At 38.8% G+C, this 22,374-nt stretch overlaps 2 protein-coding genes across 18 annotated transcripts in view; one reads left to right on the top strand and one right to left on the bottom strand.

The window, feature by feature from the left end:
• The window catches only part of ENTHD1 (ENTH domain containing 1), a 151,100-nt gene that overhangs the window by 15,174 nt on the left and 113,552 nt on the right, over positions 1-22,374 (top strand). For 7 of the 17 annotated variants that reach the window (XM_003821621.5, XM_055106070.2, XM_055106064.2 and 4 more), the window contains one exon: positions 16,756-16,998. The exons of 4 other annotated variants lie outside the window; for them this stretch is intronic. In XM_003821621.5, coding sequence (XP_003821669.2) covers positions 16,756-16,998 — 243 coding nt within the window. Of the gene's footprint in view, positions 1-7,123; positions 7,235-16,755; positions 16,999-22,374 lie in introns of all 17 variants that reach the window. 6 more of the 17 variants (XM_055106067.2, XM_055106061.2, XM_055106069.2 and 3 more) reach the window with 1 other exon arrangement.
• Positions 2,446-3,498, bottom strand: LOC117977402 (cytochrome b-c1 complex subunit Rieske, mitochondrial-like). Its single transcript, XM_034948553.1, is given in 2 exon segments — positions 2,446-3,158; positions 3,160-3,498. Coding segments are annotated over 2 exon segments (852 nt in total). The 3' UTR covers positions 2,446-2,645.

The following is a 22,374-nucleotide window of genomic DNA, read 5'->3' as shown; positions in this document are numbered from 1 at the left end:
TCCTTTTCTGATGCAGTTCATTTCTTTATGCAGATCTGAGTTTCTGAACTTTATCATTTTCCGTTTCTCTAAAGAATTTCTTTGAATATTTTTTGCAAGGTAGGTTACTGGCCACAGATTCCCTCAATTTTTGTTTGGCTAAAAAGTCTTTATTTCTCCTTCACTTTCTTAGTTTTGGTTTCTGAGAAGTTGAATGTAATTCTTATCTTTGTTCCTCTATACGTAAGGTGTTTTTTGCCTCTGGTTTCTTTCAGGAGTATTTTTTTTTTTGAAAAAAAATATTTCCATTTATCCTGCTTAATATTCTCTGAGCTTCCTTGATGTGTGGTTAGTGTATAACACTAATTTGGGGAAATTATCAGTGACTGTTTCACATATTTCTCCTGTTCCTGTGTCTCTCTTCTTTGTTAATTTCCATTACACATATGTTACACCTTTTATAGTTGTCCCATAGTTCTTGGATATTCTGTTCTTGTTATTGTTGTTGTCATTCAGTTTTTCTCTTTGCTTTTCAGTTTTAGTGGTTTCTATTGAGATGTCCTCCAGCTCAAAGATTCTTTCCTCAGCTGTGGCCAGTCTCCCAGAAAGCCTGCCAAAGGCATTCTTCATTTCTGTTACAATATTTTTGATCGCTAGCATTTCTTTTTGATTCCTTCTTAGAATTTCTGTCTCATGCTTACATTGCCCATCTATGCTGCATGCTGTCCACATTATCTGTTAGAGCCCTTACATATTAATCATAGTTATTTTAAATTCCTAGTCTAATAATTCTAATATCTCGGCCCTATCTGCACCGGTTTTTGTTATTTGTTCTGTCTCCTCAAACTGCAATTTTTTCCTTTTAGTATGTCTTGTGATTTTTTCTTGATAGCTGGGCATGAGATACAGTAAGAGGATCTCAGGTAAATAAGACTTTAGTGATGTGGCAGTAAGTTAGGCTTACTGATCTTCCAGATCAGTTAGGCTCTGTTAATACCCCATCAGGTTAGGCTTTGGTTAACTAGCTTCTCCTAAGGGCAGAACTTGTTAAGAACAGAGTGCTCTGGAAAATTCTGAATGGTTCCTTTTTTTCCTTCCCCTGCTAGAAGCACCAGGGGATTTTTCTCCAGTATTTACTGCGAGAACTTGGTCGAGCTCCTTGAGGTAAAACAAAAGTGGGGGAGGCCCTGAAGACTTCCCCTGGAGTTTTTATCTCTCAGTTATAGTTCAGGCTTCCCGACCTCAGCACTTGTTTCCTTGGAGGTTTCTGCTCCAGCAAGCCATGATTCTCTGTACTGTATTTGCCTGTCAGTCTCAATGTGGGGCTCAGTGGTTTGCCCTGTGACTACACCTCTCTGATGGATCCAAGAAGAGTTGATTTTTCTGTATGTTCAGCTTTTTACTTGTTAGGATGAAGTGGCGACTCCAACTTTTTACATTTTGCATCAGAAGTCAGGTTTATCCTTTTTTTTTTTATCCGTTTCTAAGTTGTTTAGGTCAAGGATGGCAAGAAGCATGCACCATGTGCTCTTTATTGTGGCCCTTGAGGCTTTAAAAATCCTTCACTAATTTGAAGGTCTTGGGTGGACAGCTAGAAACAGTTGGCAAGGCTGGGTCAGTCTCTTTTATCTTAGGTTAAGACCCATTACAATTTAGGCTCAACCTCACAAGAGTGGGCACCATAGTTACCACAGGTGATTCAAGGTTCCCAAGTGATCGTCCTGAATCTCGTTAACATCCGCAGGTAGTCTGACATTCTCTCTTTTATGCCTACAATGTCTGTATTCCTCTGTCACAGTCCATTTATGTACACATCTTTATCCCTTGCAAAACTCTGAATTTTTCAAGGGCAAGAACAGTGTTCCTAGCACTTAGTACCTTGCCTTGGGGTAGGATCACTCAATACATATTTGATGAATGAATGATTAATACCTTGATATTTTTATACCTTTAGCAAATTTAAAGCAATTGACTTTTTTTAGAAAGATAAAAAATAGAAATGTCAGAGTTGACTAATACAAAAATTTCCCTTTCACTACAAATTACTTTTTAAAATAGTTTTATGCTAACTACTTTATTGAAATATAATTTACATATTATGACATACTTAAATCTTAAGTGTACAGTTGGATGAATTTGGATGAGTGGAACTATCACCCATAGCACAATAAAGAACATTTTAATCACCTCATCCAGTTCCTTCATCCCTGCTTTCCCTCCTCTCCAGAGGCAACTACTTTTTGAATTTCTTTCTTTTTTTTTTTTTTAGATGACCCGTTAATTTTACTTCATCCCAACAATGACCTTGCAGAATCTGTGTCCCTGATGCAAAGCAGGAAGCAAATATTTGGGCAAGAAAATAAAGTCAGTTACAGATTTCACAAGTATCTTGTACACCAGTCTGTAATTTTTAATTAGAATTAGCTAAAAGACATTGTACCCTTCGCGTGTATGACTGAGCATAACAATGCTTAACAGTGGCTTTATTAAGTGAATGCCTGAAAGTATTCAACATTAAATTCAATTTATTTCACATTAATGTTTGCAAATACATCATCAATTCTTACATATTTCAAATCAACTTCAAGTACAGAAGGCTTCCTCTCAAATAAGTCTCCTGAGGTGACCTAAAGACTGAAAGAAGCCTATGACTTGAGTCCAAGTCTCTAACCAACAATCACCATATCGTCACTGGTGAACTCATACGTGGGGACTTCAAGGTTGAGAGGAGCAGGACCCAGTCTGATCCTGCCAGATGCATCATAGTGTGACCCATGGCAAGGGCAGTAATAACCACCAAAATCTCCTGCATTTGCAATGGGTACACAACCAAGATGAGTGCAAACACCTATCAGGATAACCCATTCAGGTTTCTTTACTCGATCTAGATCATGCTGTGGGTCCCTCAACTGTGATAATTCAACTGCAGCTTCCTGCTCAATTTCCTTCTGGGTTTTATGACGCACAAACAGGGGTTTGCCTCTCCATTTGAAAGCCATGTTCTTGCCTTCTGGAATATCGGATAACTTGATTTCGATTTTCGCCAGGGCCAACACATCAGCAGAAGCACTCATGCTGGAAACGAACTGGGTGACGGCATTCTTGGCAGCATATGCGACACCCACAGTAGTTACTCCAGTTACCAAATAGGAGAAACCTTTCCTAGCCTCGCTGCTTTCATCTTGAAGACTTCGTACTATCTAAAACTTCAAGGCGGCGGTATTCAGAGAAGTCAGGCACCTTGACGTCTGTGTGGGAATAACAAACAGAAGCAGGGACATTGAGGCCCACGGAGGCGACCAAAGGCCGGCGCACGGCCTGGCCGCTCAGTGACTCCCGGCTGAGGAAGGGCCGCTTCAGGTCCAACACAGGCTGCTCCGGGGTGGCGGGCACCGTGGCCTGCACCAAGGGCCGCAGCGCGCCCGCCACCCCGCGGGACGTGGCCGACAGGACGGGCGCGAACGGGCCCGAGCGGGCTGCGACCGACCGAATTTCTTTAACTGTATAGATTTGTTGCATTTGTTCTTAAAATTTATATAAATGGAAGCATACCGTATGTGTTCTTCAGTTTCTGGCTTCTCTCAACATAATGTTTCTGAGAGTCATCCATATTGTTATGTATATCAGAATATCATTTGTTTTTATTGCTGAGTTGTATTCAATTGTATGTGCATACCACAGTTTATCCATCTTTTGCTGATGGATAATATTTGGGATGCTTATAGCTTTGAGTTATTGTGAATAAAACTCTTATGAACATTCCTGTGCGATATGCATTCGGTTCTCTTTGGTATATCCTGAAGAGTGAAATTTCTGGGTTGTAGAAACCATTAAATATGACTAGAAACTAAAGTTTTCTTAAGTGATTTCACTACTAATATATGAGAATTTGTTGTTCACATCCTTATCAACACTTAGGAATGTTATTATTTTCAATTTAGCCATTTTGATGGGAGTATAATGTTGTTTCAATTTGGTTTTAATTTGCATTTCCCTGAAAAGTTGTTAAGTGCCTTTTCATATGATTTTTGCCCACAAGGACATCTTTTGCCTGTTCAAGTATTGCCTGCTCAAATATTTTGCCTATTTTTAACATTTTATCTTTTATTGTTGATTTCTAGGAATTTTTACATATTTTGGATATGAGTTCTTTGTCAGATAGACATATTATAGATATTTTCTGCCATCCTACAAGCTACAAAAATTCTGTAGCTTGTCTTTTCCATTTCTAATGTTGTCTTATGATGAGTAGAAGTTTGTCATTTTGGATGTGAGGGCAATCTGGCTGGCTAGGCAGGAGTCCTTTTCCTTCCTCACCGCTGTATGTGTCTCTCCTAAAGTTGGATTCTTGGTCAAAGAGGATGACCTTTGCTGATAGAAGAGGATTTTTCTTTGGTCAAGGGTATAGGAGTAGCTGCACTCCCTTTTTAGGACCTCCAAACAAGCTCTCAAGATCTATTTGTAGGAGAACATGGGGTAAAAATAGTTTTAAGTTGGTAATTTTCATGAAGTTCAATCTGTTTTTCTTTTATGGTGATATAGTTTAGCTGTGTCCCCACCCATATCTCATCGTGAATTCCATGTCTTGTGGGAGGGACTCTGTGGGAGGAATTGAATCATGGGGGCAGGTCTTTTGTGTGCTGTTCTCATGATAGTGAATAAGTCTCATAAGATATGGTGGTTTTATAAGGGGGAGTTTCCCTGCACAAGCTCTCTTTCTTTGCCTGCCACCATCCACATAAGATGTGACTTGCTCTTCCTTGCCTTCTGCCATGATTGTGAGGCCTCCCTAGCCATGTGGAACTGTAAGTCCATTAAACCTCTTTCTTTTGTAAATTGCCGAGTCTTTGGTATGTCTTTATCAGCAGTGTGAAAGTGGACTAATACATATGGTTAATGCCTTTTTTACCTTGTCAGAGAAACTTGCCTATCCCAAGGAATATGTTCTATGTTTTCTTCCAGATATTTATAGTTTTAACTAGGTCTGTGATCCATGTAGAATTAGCTTTTGTGTATATTGTGAGATAGAGATAGAGTTCATTCTTATCTGTATGGTATCCAATTGCTTGAGAATTATTAGATTTTAATAATAGAGTATTTCCATATGCATGATCTTGTTTGATCTCCTTAAAGCATCTTATGAAAAATGAAGAGCAGGTATTTTCTCTCTTACAGAGACTTGGAGGCAAAGCTCAGAGATATTAAGTTATTTAGGTAAGGTTACATATCCAATTTATGGCTGAACACAATTAGAACTCATCTAAATAATATATCCTGATATTTAGTCATATGCTATTAGTATACTAAACAGCCTCTCCTAGTTGAGTCTTAAAAATATCCAAATGGGGTTTCACTGAAATACTAGTGTGAACTTAATTAAAATTATCTGAAAAATATCTAATCAAATATGAAAGTTTTAAAATATCATCAAATTATTTACACAAATTACAGTATTCTTTTAAAACCAATTCAGATTCTAGGAATTGTATGGATTATAGATTTGTGTGTTTTTTTAATTCTCAATTAGCTAAGTCATGAAACTGCAATTAATTTTATTTAAATAAACTATTTCATATACACATACACACATACATTTCAATTAAAGGTATAGTTTTAAAAAGAGGGCCACATTTTAAAGAGACAGATTTCAATGTTGTTATTAAAAGTTATGTTAGGCTGAGTGTGGTGGCTCACTCCTGTAATCCCAGCACTGTGGGAGGATTTCCTGAGGTCAGGAGTTCAAGACCAGCCTGGGCAACATAGTGAGACCCTGTCTCTACATTAAAAAAAAAAAGAAAAAGAAAGAAAAGAAAATTAGCTAGGCATGGCTAATAGGGGGGCTGAGGTGGAAAGACAGCTTGAGCCCAAGAGTTTGAGGTTGCAGTGAGCTATGATTGTGCCACTGCACTCTACGCTGTCTCTAAAAAAAAAAAAAAAAGTGATTTTACTAGAAGTAGCATTCATTGGTGATATTCCTGCCATTGTAGCTTTTCATTTTCATTTTCAGTCACCTAATTTAGGAATGAGGTGCTTCACATTTATACTAATGACTGATTTCTGTATTAGTATAATACTCCCCATTGTATCCTCTCCCATTGTATCCTCCAACACTCAGGGATGTGCTCATACCAGTTGCCTACCTATTTGCTCACCAGATTTTGAATATCTTAGACTAAGAACTAAGCCTTTAAGCTATAGATGAGATATAAATTAAAATATGAAAGGCAAATACTCTGGAAGACATAATACATTTATTTATATTTACACTAGGTTTTGTTGGGCAGTGGGGGGAGGTTGTTTTTTGAGTTTAGATTCTCATAGAAAGAGAGAAAACATCAAGTATTTGGCCCTTGAAAAAGGTTTAGACAAAGCGGGAACCCTAGGAATAGAAGGAAAAAGCAATGTCTGAGGTCTTCCTTTTCAAGGCAATTATAATGAATTGAATAAAGCCAAGATATCTGGAAAAAATACATTCAAGAAAAATAAAATAGAAAATATTTTTTAAATTGCTCTAGATGTTGATTAGCCATGTCAAGGCTATAAAGCCAAATAACTAAAATTTGGGGGCATTAATACACTTACAGAAGGGATGGATTTGGGGTATATGAGGCAGTTCCTAGTAGTATGATACAGGGGCCAAGCATTATAGGAAACAATCTAGCTTAAAAGTGGATCAGATTTAATTTTCAGACTAGTGTCAGACATCGAGAGTCAGAATTCTCTAATCGGTGAACCCACCTAATATATGATGGTGGATTAGATTAATAAATTAGTGCAATTTCAATGCACTCATTGTTGGTGGGTTAATTAACACAGGCTTCTGAGTTCATTTATAGCTTAAGTGAGCAAATGTAATTTCGTGTAACAAATATTTTTGATGAACAAATAGTTTCCTTTAACAAACATATGTTACAGGCTTTAGGTCATCATAAGCCTTGTTGTTAGAAGTTGTATCATTGTGAATTTAAACCAAAAACTTTTATTTAAAATAGTTGAATATTTAGCCTTGTGTTCCTTTTCAACAAATGTAATCCTGTTGGTAATCATGATAGCAAGAAGCAAAGCATGAATTCTTTTAAGCTTAAATGTGACTTTTACCCAGCTGGCTAGTCTTCCCACGGAGCTCTTTATTTATTGTACTCAGATGGACGACAAAGCACAGTAAACAAAAAAGGGAAAGCAACCAGTTTAGTCCTTTCAGTGCTGTGTCAACAGAACTATTCTCTCTCAAGGTTCTCATCAAATGAAATCACTGGTAAGTATATGCTAAGGTCAGTCAAAGAAATTAAAGCCAACCTCCACTTTCTAGTTTATTAGCTTTATGACTTCAGGAAAGTTACTTCATCACCCTAAACCTTACTTTTCTCTTTGGTAAAATGGACTTAACTCTGAGGATGGTTGTGAGGATTAGAGATATGTCTGAGAGTTAGTCACATAGTAAGTTACCCGTCGATATTAGTTACTACTATCAGCTCTTGATAGATTTTAACTTTTATTATTTTCATTTCCTAGAACAGATATTCATGTTCAAATAAAGCTCCATTCAGATACTCACTAGGAAGGTCCGTATTTATTTATTTATTTATTTATTTATTTATTTATTTATTTTAGAAGATGGGCTCTCACTCCATTGCCCCGGTTGGAGTGTAATGGTGTGATCACAGCTCACTGCAGCTTCCAACTCCGGGTCTCAAGTTGTCTCCTGAGTAGTGGGGACTACAAGTGTTTGCCACCATGACTAGCTAATTTTCTTTCTTTCTTTCTTTTTAATGTAGAGAAGGGATCTCTGTATGTTGCCCAGGCTGGTCTCAAACTCCTGGCCTCAAGTGATCCTCCCACCTCGGCCTCCCAAAATGTTAGAATTACAGATATGAGCCAGTAGAAAAGGAGGTCTTTTCTACTGTCCTGTAGAGTTAAGTGGTCACCCTCTACTTGTCCCTAGCACCTTGTCCACGTATACATTGTAGCCCTGTCACACTGCCATAATTATTGATTCACACCTTGACCTCCCTTACCAGGTTTGGAGGGCTGAGGATACTTTATTTGTATCTCAGTTTCTTCTCTTTCTGTGGTGGAAGTGGGAAATCAGCATTTGCTGACAATGGCTGATGGGCCGACTGAATGGCAAGTATGCTATTATAAACCCAAAGAAGGAATTTGTAGGTTTAATATTTTCTCTTTATCCTAAATATTCTTCTATTTTTCTAAAGTGTTTCTGGTATAGATTTATTTTTATTTATCTTACTTCGTCTTTGGAGATCATTTTTGACGTGAAAATTTATGTCTTTTCTGTAAAATTCTCAACTCTTGTCTCTGAATATTGCTTTTTGTCTATTACCTTAATTTTCTTTTGAAACTTCCTCTAGACAAATATTAGGGCCTATAATCTGTTCTTTATGACTTTTAATTAATCTTTTTAATCTTGTTGCCTCTCTGTGCTGTATTTTGGGAGAATTCCTTAGTACTGTTCTCCTGTTGGCTGGACACGGTGGCTCATACCTGTAATCCCATCACTTTGGGAGGTCAAGGCAGGTGGATCAGTTGAGGCCAGGAGTTGGAGACCAGCCTGGCCGACATGGCAAAGATATTAAACATACAAAAATTAGCCAGTCCTGGTGGTGTCTGCCTGTAATCCCAGCCACTCGGGAGGCTGAGGCATGAGAATTGCTTGAACCCAGGAGGCGGAGTTTGCAGTGAGCTGAGATTGTGCCACTACACTCCAGCCTAGGTGGCAGGTTGAGACATTGAGACTGTCTCAAAAATAAATAAATAAATAAATAAATAAATAAATAAATAAATAAATAAAGTACTGTTCTCCAATTACCAAATCTATCTTCAGCTGTTCTAGTCTGGTTTTTATCTTGGATGTTGAGTTTTTTAAAAAAAATCTCAATGACTGTAGTTTTCATTTCTAGGATTTTTAATTGATTTTTTTCATATCCATCTGTTCCTGTTTCATATCTGCCTTTGTTTTGTTTTATACTTTTATATTCCTTGTTGTCAATATGCGTCATGTATTAATCTCTTTATTTAAAAATCTTTGTTAGAGGGTTTTCAAATCATAGAATATAGATTCCATAGAAGATCCTATAGAAACATTGATTTCATTTGGTGTGGATTTATATTGTGATTGCTGATTTTTTTTTTTTTTTTACAATTTTAACTTTTATTTTAGATTCAAGGGGTACATGTGCAGGTTTGTTACCTGGATACACTGTGTGATGCTGAGGTTTGGGGTATGATTGATCCCATCACCCGTGTACTAATCATAGTACTCAATAGTGCATTTTTCAGCCCTTGCCTCCCTTCTCTCCTCCCACTTCCAGTAGTCCTGTTTCTGGTGTTGCCATCTTTATGTCTATGGGTACCCAATGTTTAGCTCCCATTCTCCCATTTATAAGTGAGAACATCCAGTATTTGGTTTTCTGTTCCTGCATGAATTTGCTTAGGATAATGGCCTCCAGCTGCATCCATGTTGCTGCAAAGGACATGATTTCATTCTTTTTTATGGCTGCATAGTATTTCGTGGTATATGTACCACACTTTCTTTATTCAATCCACCATTGATGGGCACCTAGATTGATTCCACGTCTTTGCTATTGTGAACGGTGCTGCAGTGAACATACAAGTGCATGTGTATTTTTGGCAGAATTATGTATTTCCTTTTGGATATATACCTAGTAATGGGATTGCTGGGTTGAATCCAGTTCTCAGTTGTTTGAGAAATCTCCAGACTGTTTTCTACCATGGTTGAACGAATTTCCATTCCCACCAGTAGTATACAAGTGTCCCCTTTTCTCCACAGCCTTACCAGCATCTGTTGTTTTTTGGCTTTTTGATAATAGCCATTCTGACTGGTGTGAGATGGTATCTCATTGTGGTTTTGCTTTGCATTTCTCTGATGGTTAGTGATGTGGAGCATTTTTTCTGTGTGTTTTTTGGCCAATTGTATGTCTTTTGAGAAGTATCTGTGCATGTTTTGCCCATTTTTTTAGTTGGGTTATTTGTTTTTTGCTTGTTTAATTGTTTAAGTTCCTTATAGATTCTGAATATCAGACCTTTGTCAGATGCATAGTTTATGAATATTTTCTCCCATTCTATAGGCTGTCTCTTTACACTGATAGTTTCTTTTGCTGTGCAGAAGCTCGTTAGTTGAATTAGGTGCCACTGGTCAATTTTTGGTTTTTATTGCAGTTGCTTTTGAGGACTTAGTCATAAATTATTTCCCAAGTTCAATGTCCAGCATGGTGTTTTCTAGCTTTTCTTCTGGGATTCTTATAGTTTGAGGTCTTACATAGATTGCTGATTTCATTGGCTGACTTTCTTATCGTTAGATTTTAAAAGTGTGTATTTTAGAATTTTAGTGTTTAGGCTATTTTGAGTGGGAGATTTTTTCCCACAGCCACTCATGTTCATTTTCTTCCTTTTTTTTTTTTTTTAAATAAAATAAAGGTTTCTCCAGTTCCCTCTACCCAGGTCTTCTAGACTCCCTCCTGTACAGGCCTTATAAAGGTGGCTTGGGGCACATGCCCTGTGATAATACTAGAATGTCCTAGACCCAGGGGCTGAGCAAGCAGGTGGCTTCATTTAGTTCCAAGTATTAAGACTGCATGTGTATCCTCCTGCTTTTAGATCCACAGCCACAAATAAGTTGTATCCCGGGAAGCAGTTGATGGCTATTTTTTTTTTTTCTTCTCCTTTTCTTCCCAGGCTTCTCTCACAAACACTGCCCCCATAACATTAAAGAGTGAGACCAGCTGTGGTTTCCTAACACCTGAGGAGCTGAACTCTGGGCTGGCAGATCAAGAGCCCAGCAGCCCTTGGCTTCAGCCTCGCTCACTGCTTTTTCATTTCTGTTATATTTCTGCTTCGTGGGGGTTTTTATCTTGTTTTTGAGACTGGCAGTGTCTATTATTGCTGTGTATTTGGAATAGAACAGGGGGATACTTTGAAGCATGAACTTACTGTGTCAACTTGACTGGAGGGATTTTTTTTTTTGAGACGGAGTTGTGCTCTCATCGCCCAGTCTGGAGTGCAATGGCGCGATCTCGGCTCACTGCAACCAACTGAAGGTTTTCTATCCTGGAAACTTGATCAGATATTTTAGATACTTCTCCCCTCCCTTTCTACCCCCACCGCGTTACCTGAAGGCATTGTGGAGGGTAGATTGGAAGGGAGACTAAAGCTAAGTAAGTAATTTAGGACACCACAGGCAACAAATGATCAAGGTCTGAATCAAGATGAAGAGGAGAGAATGGATTTGGAAGATAATTAGTGGGTATAGTCAATAGACATGGATAACTGAATTTGGGAGGTATATGTTCATATTTCTAACTTAGAGTAGAGATAAAAGTCACCGAGAAAGGAATATGGGAAGAAGAGTAGATTTTGGTAGGGCAGTAGGTCAGGAATAGAGACAGGAGTATTAAGATTTTTACGATTGTTTGAAGCCTAGCACGTGTTTTAGTAGAAAGATCTTCTGATACATATTTTTCCTAGTGGTGCATCTCAGTGCCAAAGATCTTTGAATTTACCATATTTGCAATCTCTTTACACGATGGTCAGCTGTAAATGTATGTAGATTTCTCGGGCCGGGCGCGGTGGCTCACGCCTGTAATCCCAGCACTTTGGGAGGCCGAGGTGGGTGGATCATGAGGTCAGGAGATCAAGACCATCCTGGCTAACATGGTGAAACCCCGTCTCTACTAAAAATACAAAAAAATTAGCCGGGCCTGGTGGCGGGCGCCTGTAGTCCCAGCTACTCGGGAGGCTGAGGCAGGAGAATCGCTTGAACCCAGGAGGCAGAGCTTGCGGTGAGCCGAGATCGTGCCACTGCATTCCAGCCTGGGCAACAGAGCGAGACTCCGTCTCAAAAAAAAAAAAATGTAGATTTCTCCTCAGCATTTGGAAAACTTTTCCTCAGCATATTCATTCATTTCATAAACTTTTCTTAAGTGTCTCTTAAACAAGCATAGTCTGGACTTCGTGGATGTCACAGTTAATTGGAGGGAAAAGACAGTTACCAAATGGGCGATGACTAACTGTGGAAGTGCTGTGAAGGACAAGGGTAAGGTACTGTGATAGTGTTTGAAAGCAGGGCCTGGCCAAGTCAGAGGCCCATGTCTGCATAGGGCACAGCGGGAGAGGGTGTTCACTGTCCGTGGAAGGCTTTCCTGAAGAAATTGGAGCTGTTCCCTGTCTGGCGCACTCTGCCCTAATGTCTGTGCAGAGCTGGCTGCTTCTTACTATTCAAGACTCAGCCATGTTACCTCTTCTGCAAGACTTTCCGCGACCACACCCAAAATTAAAGTCCGGCACATCACCCTTCTTTATTTCCTTTAGAGCATTTATCTGAAATTATCTTGTTTATGATTATTGGCTGTTTCAACCAACTACAATGTAAGTGTCACAAGTGCAGGGACCTTGTCTCTTTTTTTCTGACTTGCACCCCCATTGCTTAGAATACTTCCTGAAACATAAGTATTCCAGAAATTGTTAATGGACTGCATAAATGAATGTCCTTGGACCTTGATCTCTTGCATAGTTGCTCTACTAATTTGATTTCCTTGTCCTTTGTTTGTTTGGGAGGACTCCTCAAGTTGGCTGTCTACTTGTTCATTTTTCTATCACCTGGATCCTACCCTCACTCCCCTGTCGTGCTCTAATTGAGGTTGCCAATTGTAGCATCACACCCTATGGCCATGGTGATGGGCATGTGACTGTTTCAAGCCGGGTCAGTTGGAGTCCTTCTCCTGATACTCCAAATTTGAAGAGGGAGACTTCTCAGGTGGCAGTGTGAATCTAGAGCTGTTGGTGGCCATAACCATCCAGATAAGAGAAGCCAACTTGCAAGAAGAGAAAATGCAAGCATTTCCTAGAGAAGCAGAGATGGCAGGGGAGAGATGTCCTGGTAGTTTTCCAGTCTTGGCTTCCTTTGTACCTGAGGCTCAGTTGCAACCCCTGGTTTTCCCTAGCTTTTGCATTACCCAGTTCAAATGGAGTTTCTGTCACTTAGAGCCAAAAGATTCCCAATTAAAACTGTATATAGCTTTATTTTCACTTTAACCTGCACCTCATCTAACAACCTTTTTATCTTGACGTGTTTTATGTAATATCCTTGGGTATTGATCTGTTGGACTAGTTTAATTTCTGATTTCAGAGAATCCATGTTTTCTACTTCCAACTCCATTTCTTAATTTTGCTGCCTAAGTTTTCTACTTCCAGTACTATTCTTTGTTAGTATGCTGTCCTCCCTTTCTTTTCAGAAACATATTGTTTAGTAGTAAGAAGGTGCTAATTATTACTGTTGTTGTTATTTAACTCATCCTTGAAGCAGGTTTATTACGTTCTTCTTAGATTTTCTCACTTTCAACTTTGATGCTTTTGAACAGCCAGGCTAGTATCTAGTATTTCTAGTACCTTCTCTAGGATGATAGGAAGCTAGGGTAGTGGGCAGAAGCTCACTTCTGGGTGATTTATTCCCTATGTTTGGTGAACTGCTGTGGCCTGATCTTCCTGGTGCTGCTGACTCCTACCTCAGGGAGGGGCTCTGATGATCTGGGGAGAAGTCCTCCACTATTGCAACTGGCTCTTTGCTTGGTGTAACTGCTTGTCTCTTAGAACTATTGCAGCTGTCCTCAAATCCCACCAATCCACACAGACTCCAAGGAGAATATTTCATATCTATTCTATAATTTCTAGTTCTAACTTAATGAGAGCAGTGTTACAAGAAATTATTTCAGGCCAAGCAACTGCCTTAGGCAGCTAAGTTGTAAATTGACTTAGTATTTTTCATCAATCTGGTTCCAGTTACACTATGTCAAGAAGAAAATTAGCAGCTTTTTGGTAATTTATTCCTTTGTGATTAATTCACTCGGTAAATTTTTTGTTTTGTTTTTGAAACTGAGTCTCACGCTGTCACCCAGGCTGGAGTGCTGTGGCCCAATCTCAGCTCACTGCAACCTCTGCCTCCTGGGTTCAAGCGATTATCATCCCTCAGCCACCTGAGTAGTTGGGATTACAGGTGTGCACCACCGTGCCCAGCTAACTTTTGTGTTTGTAGTAGAGACAGGGTTTCACCATGTTGCCCAGGCTGGTCTCAAACTCCTGGCCTCAAGTGATCCATCCACCTTGGTCACTCAGTAAATATTTACTGAGCATCTACTGTGTGCCAGTCACTCTTGCAGACACTGAAGATATCAGTGTCTAAAATGAGACTTCTCTGCCCCTCATGGAGCTTATATTTTTGGTGAGGAAACAATAAATAAGTAAACCAATAAATATATAATATTAGGTAATGATAAATGCGAAGGTGAAAAATAAAGCAGGATAAAGGAATAGAGAGTGATGAGGGTGGGGCTATTTTAGAAAGGGTAGGCAGAAGGGAGATTCTCTGAGGAGGTGACACTTGAGACCTGAATGAATCAGGGATAGAGCCACACAAAGAGTTCCTGGCAGAAGCAACAGCCAAAACATGGCTCTAAGTAGATGAAGAGCTTGGTGGGATTGCAGAATAAAGCACCAGGGTAGCTAGAATAGAAGGAATGAGGGGGAAGGTGGAAGGAGATGAGTTCCTGATGTTAAAAATGGGAAAACATGTTCTTTGTGCCTCCAAAACCAAGCTTTGTCCATTTTTCAGGGGAAAGATAAGTGTCTGACATATTGTTCCCAAAGGCTAAAATTCACAGCTGACTTCTGTTTATCACACGACACTGAATGGTTACCCAAAACATTGTGGAAATTCGTGTTATGGAATGCAAACTGATCATAGGAAGCTAAGAGTGTTTAGAATGATATGATTTGAAGCAGTTATAAAGTAGATTTGGAAGGAAGAAATAACTAAGAAGTGAGATTAGATAAAATAATCTTGGAAAAGATGGCAACTTGAGCAAAAGTTTCTGACACTGTCCACACCAGTCCTTAATGAAGTGACCCGCAGTGAGAGAACATTGTTGGCCACTGTCATCTAAATATACCCCAAATCTGACCATTTCTCATCTCTTCCACTGCTAGTAAATTATAGTTAGAAAACATTAATACTTTAATTCATCACACCTAGAGCCCAAAATGAACATACAAGTGGATCATTAGGGACTTTTCAGTTTATTTTTGAAAGGTGGCTTGGGAAGCCATGTTTGTGAGTTCATCCCAAGATGGAGAAAGGTAAGTGATTTCCTTTATCGTTTTTCTAGGAAGAAGGTTGAAAAAATAGTAATACCTTATATTCAAGTGAGTTATACGTTACAGTGTACCTTTGTATCTGGGAATTCAACCATACAGATACTGCTTGTGCTGCTTTTCAGATAGAAGACTCAGGCCCAGATAGAGACCACCTGACTGACCGAAAGTCACACAGATGGTTAAGGACAGAGCTATCAGTCTCACTAGAATTCTTGTCTTTGACTGTGCTCTGTCACTCTGTTAAAAAGCAGCAAATTGTTTTGATAGGATGTTACGTCAGAGAAAAGCCAATTGCTCTCCCTTTTCTTGTCCCACCCCAACTGTACCCCTGGAAGGTAACAGATGTTAACAATATTCTGAGTATGCCATCTGTTTGCCTGCCTGCCTGCCTTCCTATATTCTTGCCTGTCTGTCTATCTGTCTTAGTCTGCTTGTGCTGCTATAACAGAGTATCACAGACTGGGTAATTTAGAAAGAAGAGAAATTTATTTTCTCATGGTTCTGGAGGCTGGAGAGTCCAGGTTCAGGGCACTGGCAGGTTCAGTTGTCTAGTGAGGGCTGCTGTCTGCTTCCAAGATGGCACCTTGATGCTGCATCCTCTGGAAGGGAGGAATGCTGTGTCCTCATGTGACAGAAGGTCCGAAAGGCGATGGTGGAAGGCAAGCAAGAGACAAATGCTGTGGGAAGCCTCTTTTATAAGGACCTTTAGTCTGTTCACAAAGGAGGTGACCTCATGGCATAATCACCTCTTAAAGGCTCCACCTCTTAATGCTATCACATTGGCAGTACTTGAATTTTGGAGGGGATACATTCAAACCACAGTTGTATGTATTTCTTTATCTGCTTCTCTCTTCCGTGTACATATATAGTGATTTCTTTTCCTCTATATGTTACAGCTTCAAATCATATTGTGTAGGTTACTCTAAATCTTTAACCATGTGTCCTGGTCATACATCTAGGTCAGTATATCTAGATCTAATTCATACCCCTTCTTTGTATGCCTATATTGTTTGATTATTGCAAAGTATTATTGCTTTTTCTTTTTTTTTTTTTTTTTGAGACAGAGTCTCGCTCTCTTGCCAAGCTGGAGTGCAGTGGTGCAATCTCAGCTCACTGCAACCTCTACCTCTTGAGTTCAAGTGATTCCCCTGTCTCAGCTTCCTGAGTAGCTGGGACTACAGGCACATGCCACCATGCCCAGCTAGTTTTTTGTATTTTAGTAGAGACAAGGTTTCACCATATTGGCCAGGATGGTCTTGATTTCCTGACCTCGTGATCTGCCCACTTCAGCCTCCCAAAGTGCTGAGATTACAGCCATGAGCCACCGCACCCAGCCATATATTGCTTTTAAAAGGAAAATCCAATAATGTATTTAAAGTGAAAAATGTAATGCCAGTATATAATTTTATCATATATTAATGACTTATTTACCTTTTAAAGTATAAGAAAAGGAATATACTTATCAGTAGTTCTTTATTTGCTGCAGGTTTTTTCACTGCTGAGATTTTTATTTTTAAAAAAATTTCTGTAGAAAAAAAATTAATTATAGCCTTAACTAGTATTTCCGTTTCTAAGCAGAGTCAATGTATTTTTCAGGTTATTATATCCGGGAAAAATCTAAGCAAGTCATCACATTGCTGATGGATGAACCGTTGCTGTGTAAAGAGAGGGAAGTGGCATGTCGGACTAGACAGCGTACCTCCCACTCTATATTGTTTTCTAAAAGACAACTTGGTTCAAGTAACTCACTGACAGCGTGCACTTCTGCCCCCACACCGGATATTTCTGCTTCAGAGAAGAAGTATAAGCTTCCTAAGTTTGGAAGGTTACATAATAAAAGTACGTATAATGAACATTGGCCTAAAATGCAACAGGTATCATTAAAAATGATTTAAAAATATAAAATATTATGTTTTAGTACTAAATTATTAATATTATTTAGTATTACTATTACCATATTAGGCTTCATACTATAGAAAACAACAACGAAGAATATTCAATAGAAGATTTTATGACCTTTTTAAAGTTTATTTGTTTGTTTGCTTTATTTATTTATTTATTTATTTTTGAGACGGAATCTTGCTCTGTCTCCTAGGCTGGAGTGTAGTGGCACTATCTCAGCTCACTGCAACCTCTGTCTCCTGGGTTCAAGCAATTCTCCTGACTCAGCCTCCTGAGTAGCTGGGATTACAGGCACCCATCACCATGCCCAGCTAATTTTTGTATTTTTAGTAGAGACAGGGTTTCAGCATGTTGCCCAGGCTGGTCTCGAACTCATGACCTCAAGTGATCCTCCTGCCTTGGCCTCCGAAAGTGCTGGGATTATAGGCGTGAGCCACTGTGCCCGGCCCAATTTTATGACTGTTTTCTGAATGCAGTTATCTTTGATTCAAATAAAATGTTTTTGAGCTTTTAAGGTATTAAACTAGTGACTACCCTATTTGGCATCGTGATTCAATTTTAAGTTTTTTATCCTTAACTGGAAAGTGAAGGAGTACAGTTTTCTAAGACTAGGTGTCTAGATATGTGCGTATGAGGTCTCTTTGATCCTGTAACATAAATCAAATAATTGAAATTTTCTAAAGTATGCTTCAGAATCCTAAAAGTGCTCTAAAATTATTCTAGGACAATACCTTTTACCCTTTCCTTTGCTTAAAACTTTAAATATGGACTACCGAACTTTTATAAAAGAGGGATTTATTTATAATGTTATAATAGACATGAGTAGAAAAATGCTATCATCTTTTCTACCAAATTTGCTAAAACTTTAAAAAATATCATTTTGCTCTAACTTCTCCAGTAGAAACCCTGTTGATAAGTTGTGTATGAGAAATGGACAGCTTGAGGAAGCAAAAACATTAATGAAATGTGACTTAGAGAACTGTCCCTTTGTATTCAGTACAAATAGATAATTCCAACTGTCAGTTAAGTGCAAAAATGTAACAGTGTTACTAGTAATACCAACACAAGTTAAGCTTGCTAAAAATCATTCAGGTACTTTTCTGTCTTAATCAAGAGTTTCAAATGTTCACCCAGTGAGACACAGAGTGAACATCCACACTTGGGATTGGAGAGAGACATTATAAGAGGGTAGCCATTGTAATTATAGTAGCAAATACTACCTACCTGCTTCTAAAAGTGGTGGGATCTTTAGGGGATCTGATTCTTTTGAAATAAATCTCCGAAAGAGACAGCCACTCATTCTGAAATTTTCTCATGGGAGCCTTTAAATCAAACTGATGCTAAAAACAGAGTAACAGAGAAGAATAACCAATTATGACTCATCCAGAGTTTCTTCCCCACTTTTGCTTCTTCGATGTTACCTTTCTTACTCTTCCTTCTTCCTTCCTTTTGTCAGTTCTTTCTTCTTTCATTGTAAACACATAATTATTGAATTTATTTAAAATTTGGATATTCAGCAGAAATTTGGAACTATAGGAGTGAGTAAAATAAATTTTCTTTTATCATGGAACTAACGTTCTAGTGGTAGAGACTGGGATGTCTCTGTCACAAGCATAAAATATGTCAGATCATAACAAGTCCTGTAAAGAAAAGGAAAGCAGGGTCAGGGAACAGAGTGACAGGGGTGGGTTTATTTTAGGTCACGTAATGAGAGAAGGCCTTTTGGAGGAAGTGAATCTTTAAACAGACCTGAATGAAGTGAGGGAGCAACCCACATACAGGCATACCTCGATCGATTGCACTTTGCTTAATTACACTTCACAGATAACGTATATTTTACAAATTGAAGGTTTGTGGCAATCCTGTACCCAAGAAGTTTATTGGCACCATTTTTCTGATAGCATGTGCATACTTTGTGTCTGTGTCACATTTTGGTAGTTCTTGCAATATTTTTAACTTTTTCCTTATTATTATATGTGTCATGGTGATCTATGATCAGTGATCTTAGATGTTACTGTTGTAATTGTTTTGGGGTACCACAAACCATGGCTGTAGAAGACCAGTGAACTTACTGATAGATGTCATGTGTGTTCTGACTGCTTCACTGATCCCGATCTCTCTCTCTCTCCTTGGGTCTCCCTAGTCCCTGAGGGTCAACAATATTGAAATTAAGCCAATTAATAACCCTACAATGGCCTCTAAGTGTTCAAGTGTAAGGAAGAGTCGCAGGTTTCTCACTTTAATTCAAAAGCTAGAAATGGTTAAACTTAGTGAGAAAGGCATGTTGAAAGCCGAAACAGGCTGAAAGGTAGGCCTCTTGTGCCAAACAGTTAGCTAAGTTATGAATGTAAAGGAAAAGTTCTGGAAGGAAATTAGAAGTGCTGCTCCAATGAATACGGGAATGATAAGAATGGGAAACAGCTTTATTGCTGTTATAGAGAAAGGTTGCATGGTCTGGATAGAAGATCCAACTAGCCCCATTATCACTTAAGCCAAAGCCTAATCCAGAGCAAGGTTCTAACTGTCTTTAATTCTGCAAAGACTGAGAGAGAAGAGGAAACTGCAGAAGAAAATCTTGAAGCTAGCAGAGGTGGGTTCATGAGGTTTAAGGAAAGCAACTGTCACCATAACACACAAGTACAAAGTGAAGCAGCAAGTACTGATGGGAGAAGCTGTAGCAAGTTATCCAGAAGATCTAGCTAAGGTAATTGATGAAGGGGGCTACACTAAATAGATTTTCAATGTGGGTGAAATAGCCTTTTGTTGGAAAAAGATGCCATCTAGGACTCTCATAGCTAGAGAGGAGAAGTCAATGCCTGGCTTCAAAGCTTCAAAGGACAGGCTGACTCTCTTGTTAGGGACTAATGCAACTGGTGACTTTAAGTTGAAGCCAACTGCTCCTTTACCATTCCCAAAATCCTAGTGCCCTTAAGATTTCTTTAAAAATATTACTGCTCATTGACAATGCACCTGGTCACCCAAGAGCTCTGATGGAGATGTACAAGGAGATTAATATTGTTTTCGTGCCTGCTAAAACACAGTGTTTATTCTTCAGCCCATGTATCAAGGAGTGATTTCAACTTTCAAGTCTTATTACTGAAGAAATACATTTCATAAAGCTATATCTTCCATAGATAGTGATTCCTCTGATGGATCTGAGCAAAGTAAATTAAAAACCTTCTGGAAAAGATTCACCACTCTAGATGCCATGAAGAACATTTGTGATTCATGGGAGGAAGCCAAAATTTCAGCATTAACAGGAGTTTGAAAGAAGTGGATTCCAACCCTTACGGATGACTTTGAGGGGTTCAAGACTTCAGTGGAGGAAGGAACTGCAGATGTGGCGGAAATAGCAAGAGAACTAGAATTAGAAGTGGAGCCTGAAGATGTGACTGGATTGCTGCAATCTCATGATCAAACTTGAACAGATGAGGAGTTACTTCTTATGGATGAGCAAAGAAAATGGTTTCTTGAGTTGAAATCTACTCCTGTGAAGAAGCTGTGAACATTGTTGCAATGCCAACAAAGAATTCAGAATATTACATAAACTTAGTAGATAAACCAGTGGCAGGATTAGAGAGGATTGACTCCAATTTTGAAAGAAGTTCTACTGTGGGTAAAATGCTATCAAACAGCATCACATGCTACAGATAAATCTTTTGTGAAAGGAAGAGTCAGTTGATGTTGCAGGCTTTATTGTTGTCTTACTTTAAAAAATTGCCACAGCTTTCCCAACCTTCAGCAGCAACCACCCTGATCTATCAGCAGCCCTCAACATGGAGACAGGACCCTCCACCAGCAAAAAGATGAAGACTCGCTGAAGGCTCAGATGATTGTTAGCCTTTTTAAATTAGCAATAAAGTATTATTTAATTATGTATATATATTTTTTAGGCAACATGGTATTGCATACTTAGTCTACTAAGTAGACTGCAGTCTAATGTAAACATAACTTTTATATGCACTGGGAAACAAAAATGTTTGTGTGAGTGGCTTTATTGGAATATTTGCTTTATTGCAGTAATCTGGAACCCAACCCACCGCAGTATCTTCAAGGTGTGCCTGTATATCAGGCAGAGGGAACAGCAGGGTAGATGCTCTGAAACTGGAGCAAACTTGGCCTGGTGAATCGTAAGCTTAAGAAATGAATCCCTAAATTGATACAGAAGTAACCCAACTCTGATTTTACGATTCATGCAAGAAATTCTAGTTTATTGTTTTGTAGTCACAGATTACTTTTTTTTTTTTTTTTTTTTTTTTTTGAGACGGAGTTTCACTCTTGTTGTCCAGGCTGGAGAGCAATGGCACCATCTCGGCTCACTGCAACCTCTGCCTCCAGGGTTCAGGCGATTCTCCTGCCTCAGCCTTCCAGAGTAGCTGGGATTACAGGCATACGCCATCACGCCTGGCTAATTTTGTATTTTAAGTAGAGACGGAGTTCCTTCATGTTGGTCAGGGTGGTCTCGAACTCCTGACCTCAGATGATCTGCCTGCCTCAGCCTCCCAAAGTGCTGGGATTACAGTCATGAGCCACTGCGCCCAGCCCCACAGATTGCGTTTTTAAACCTAAAATGATATTCTCCATCTTTATGACATGTCTCATTCACTACACTGAGCTATGAATGACTTGACTATTTTAAAAAAGTGAATCCACTTTCAAATGAAGTTTTGCTACAATTTATTATTTTTTAATACAACAAACACATATTGAGTGTCTGCTCACTATAATGCCAGACATTGTTCTAAGCCTGTTAAGTAAATTGACTGTATTTCTGCTCTATTGGAGGCTATAGCTTGTGATGTACTGTGTGCTTTTTCTTTTCCTTTCTTTTTTTTTTTTTTTTTTTTTTTGAGACAGGGTCTTGCTCTGTCACCCCGGCAGGAGCGCAGTGGTGTGATAATGACTCACTGCAGCCTTGAACTACTGGACTCAAGTAATCCTCCTGGCTTAGCCTACCAACTAGCTGGGACTACAGGCACACACCGCCACACCCAGCTGACTTGAAAAAATATTTTTTCGAGACAAGATCTTGCTACCATGTGCTTTTAAGTATGTTTCACAAAAAAGATGTTCTAAAAAAGCTTTAGTCAATGATGGCATCATTATTGTAAATCTATAGTAAGAGTACCATTTAAAGCGAACAGTGAATGTTTGGATGTAAAATCTGTAGTAAATTTGTTTTAAAATCTGTTATTTTTATTTCATTTATCTGCTTTCTATATGAATACATCCTAGATATACAGATGTGTGTGTTTGTGTTCAAAAAAGAGTAATTGGATTAAGTAAACTTGGCAATACTAACCAATTCCATGT

Source organism: Pan paniscus, chromosome 23 (assembly GCF_029289425.2).
Source record: "Pan paniscus chromosome 23, NHGRI_mPanPan1-v2.0_pri, whole genome shotgun sequence".
Classification (NCBI taxonomy): domain Eukaryota; kingdom Metazoa; phylum Chordata; class Mammalia; order Primates; family Hominidae; genus Pan; species Pan paniscus.
The sequence above is the reverse complement of the archived record's forward strand: the minus strand, read 5'-3'. Positions and strand labels throughout refer to the sequence as shown.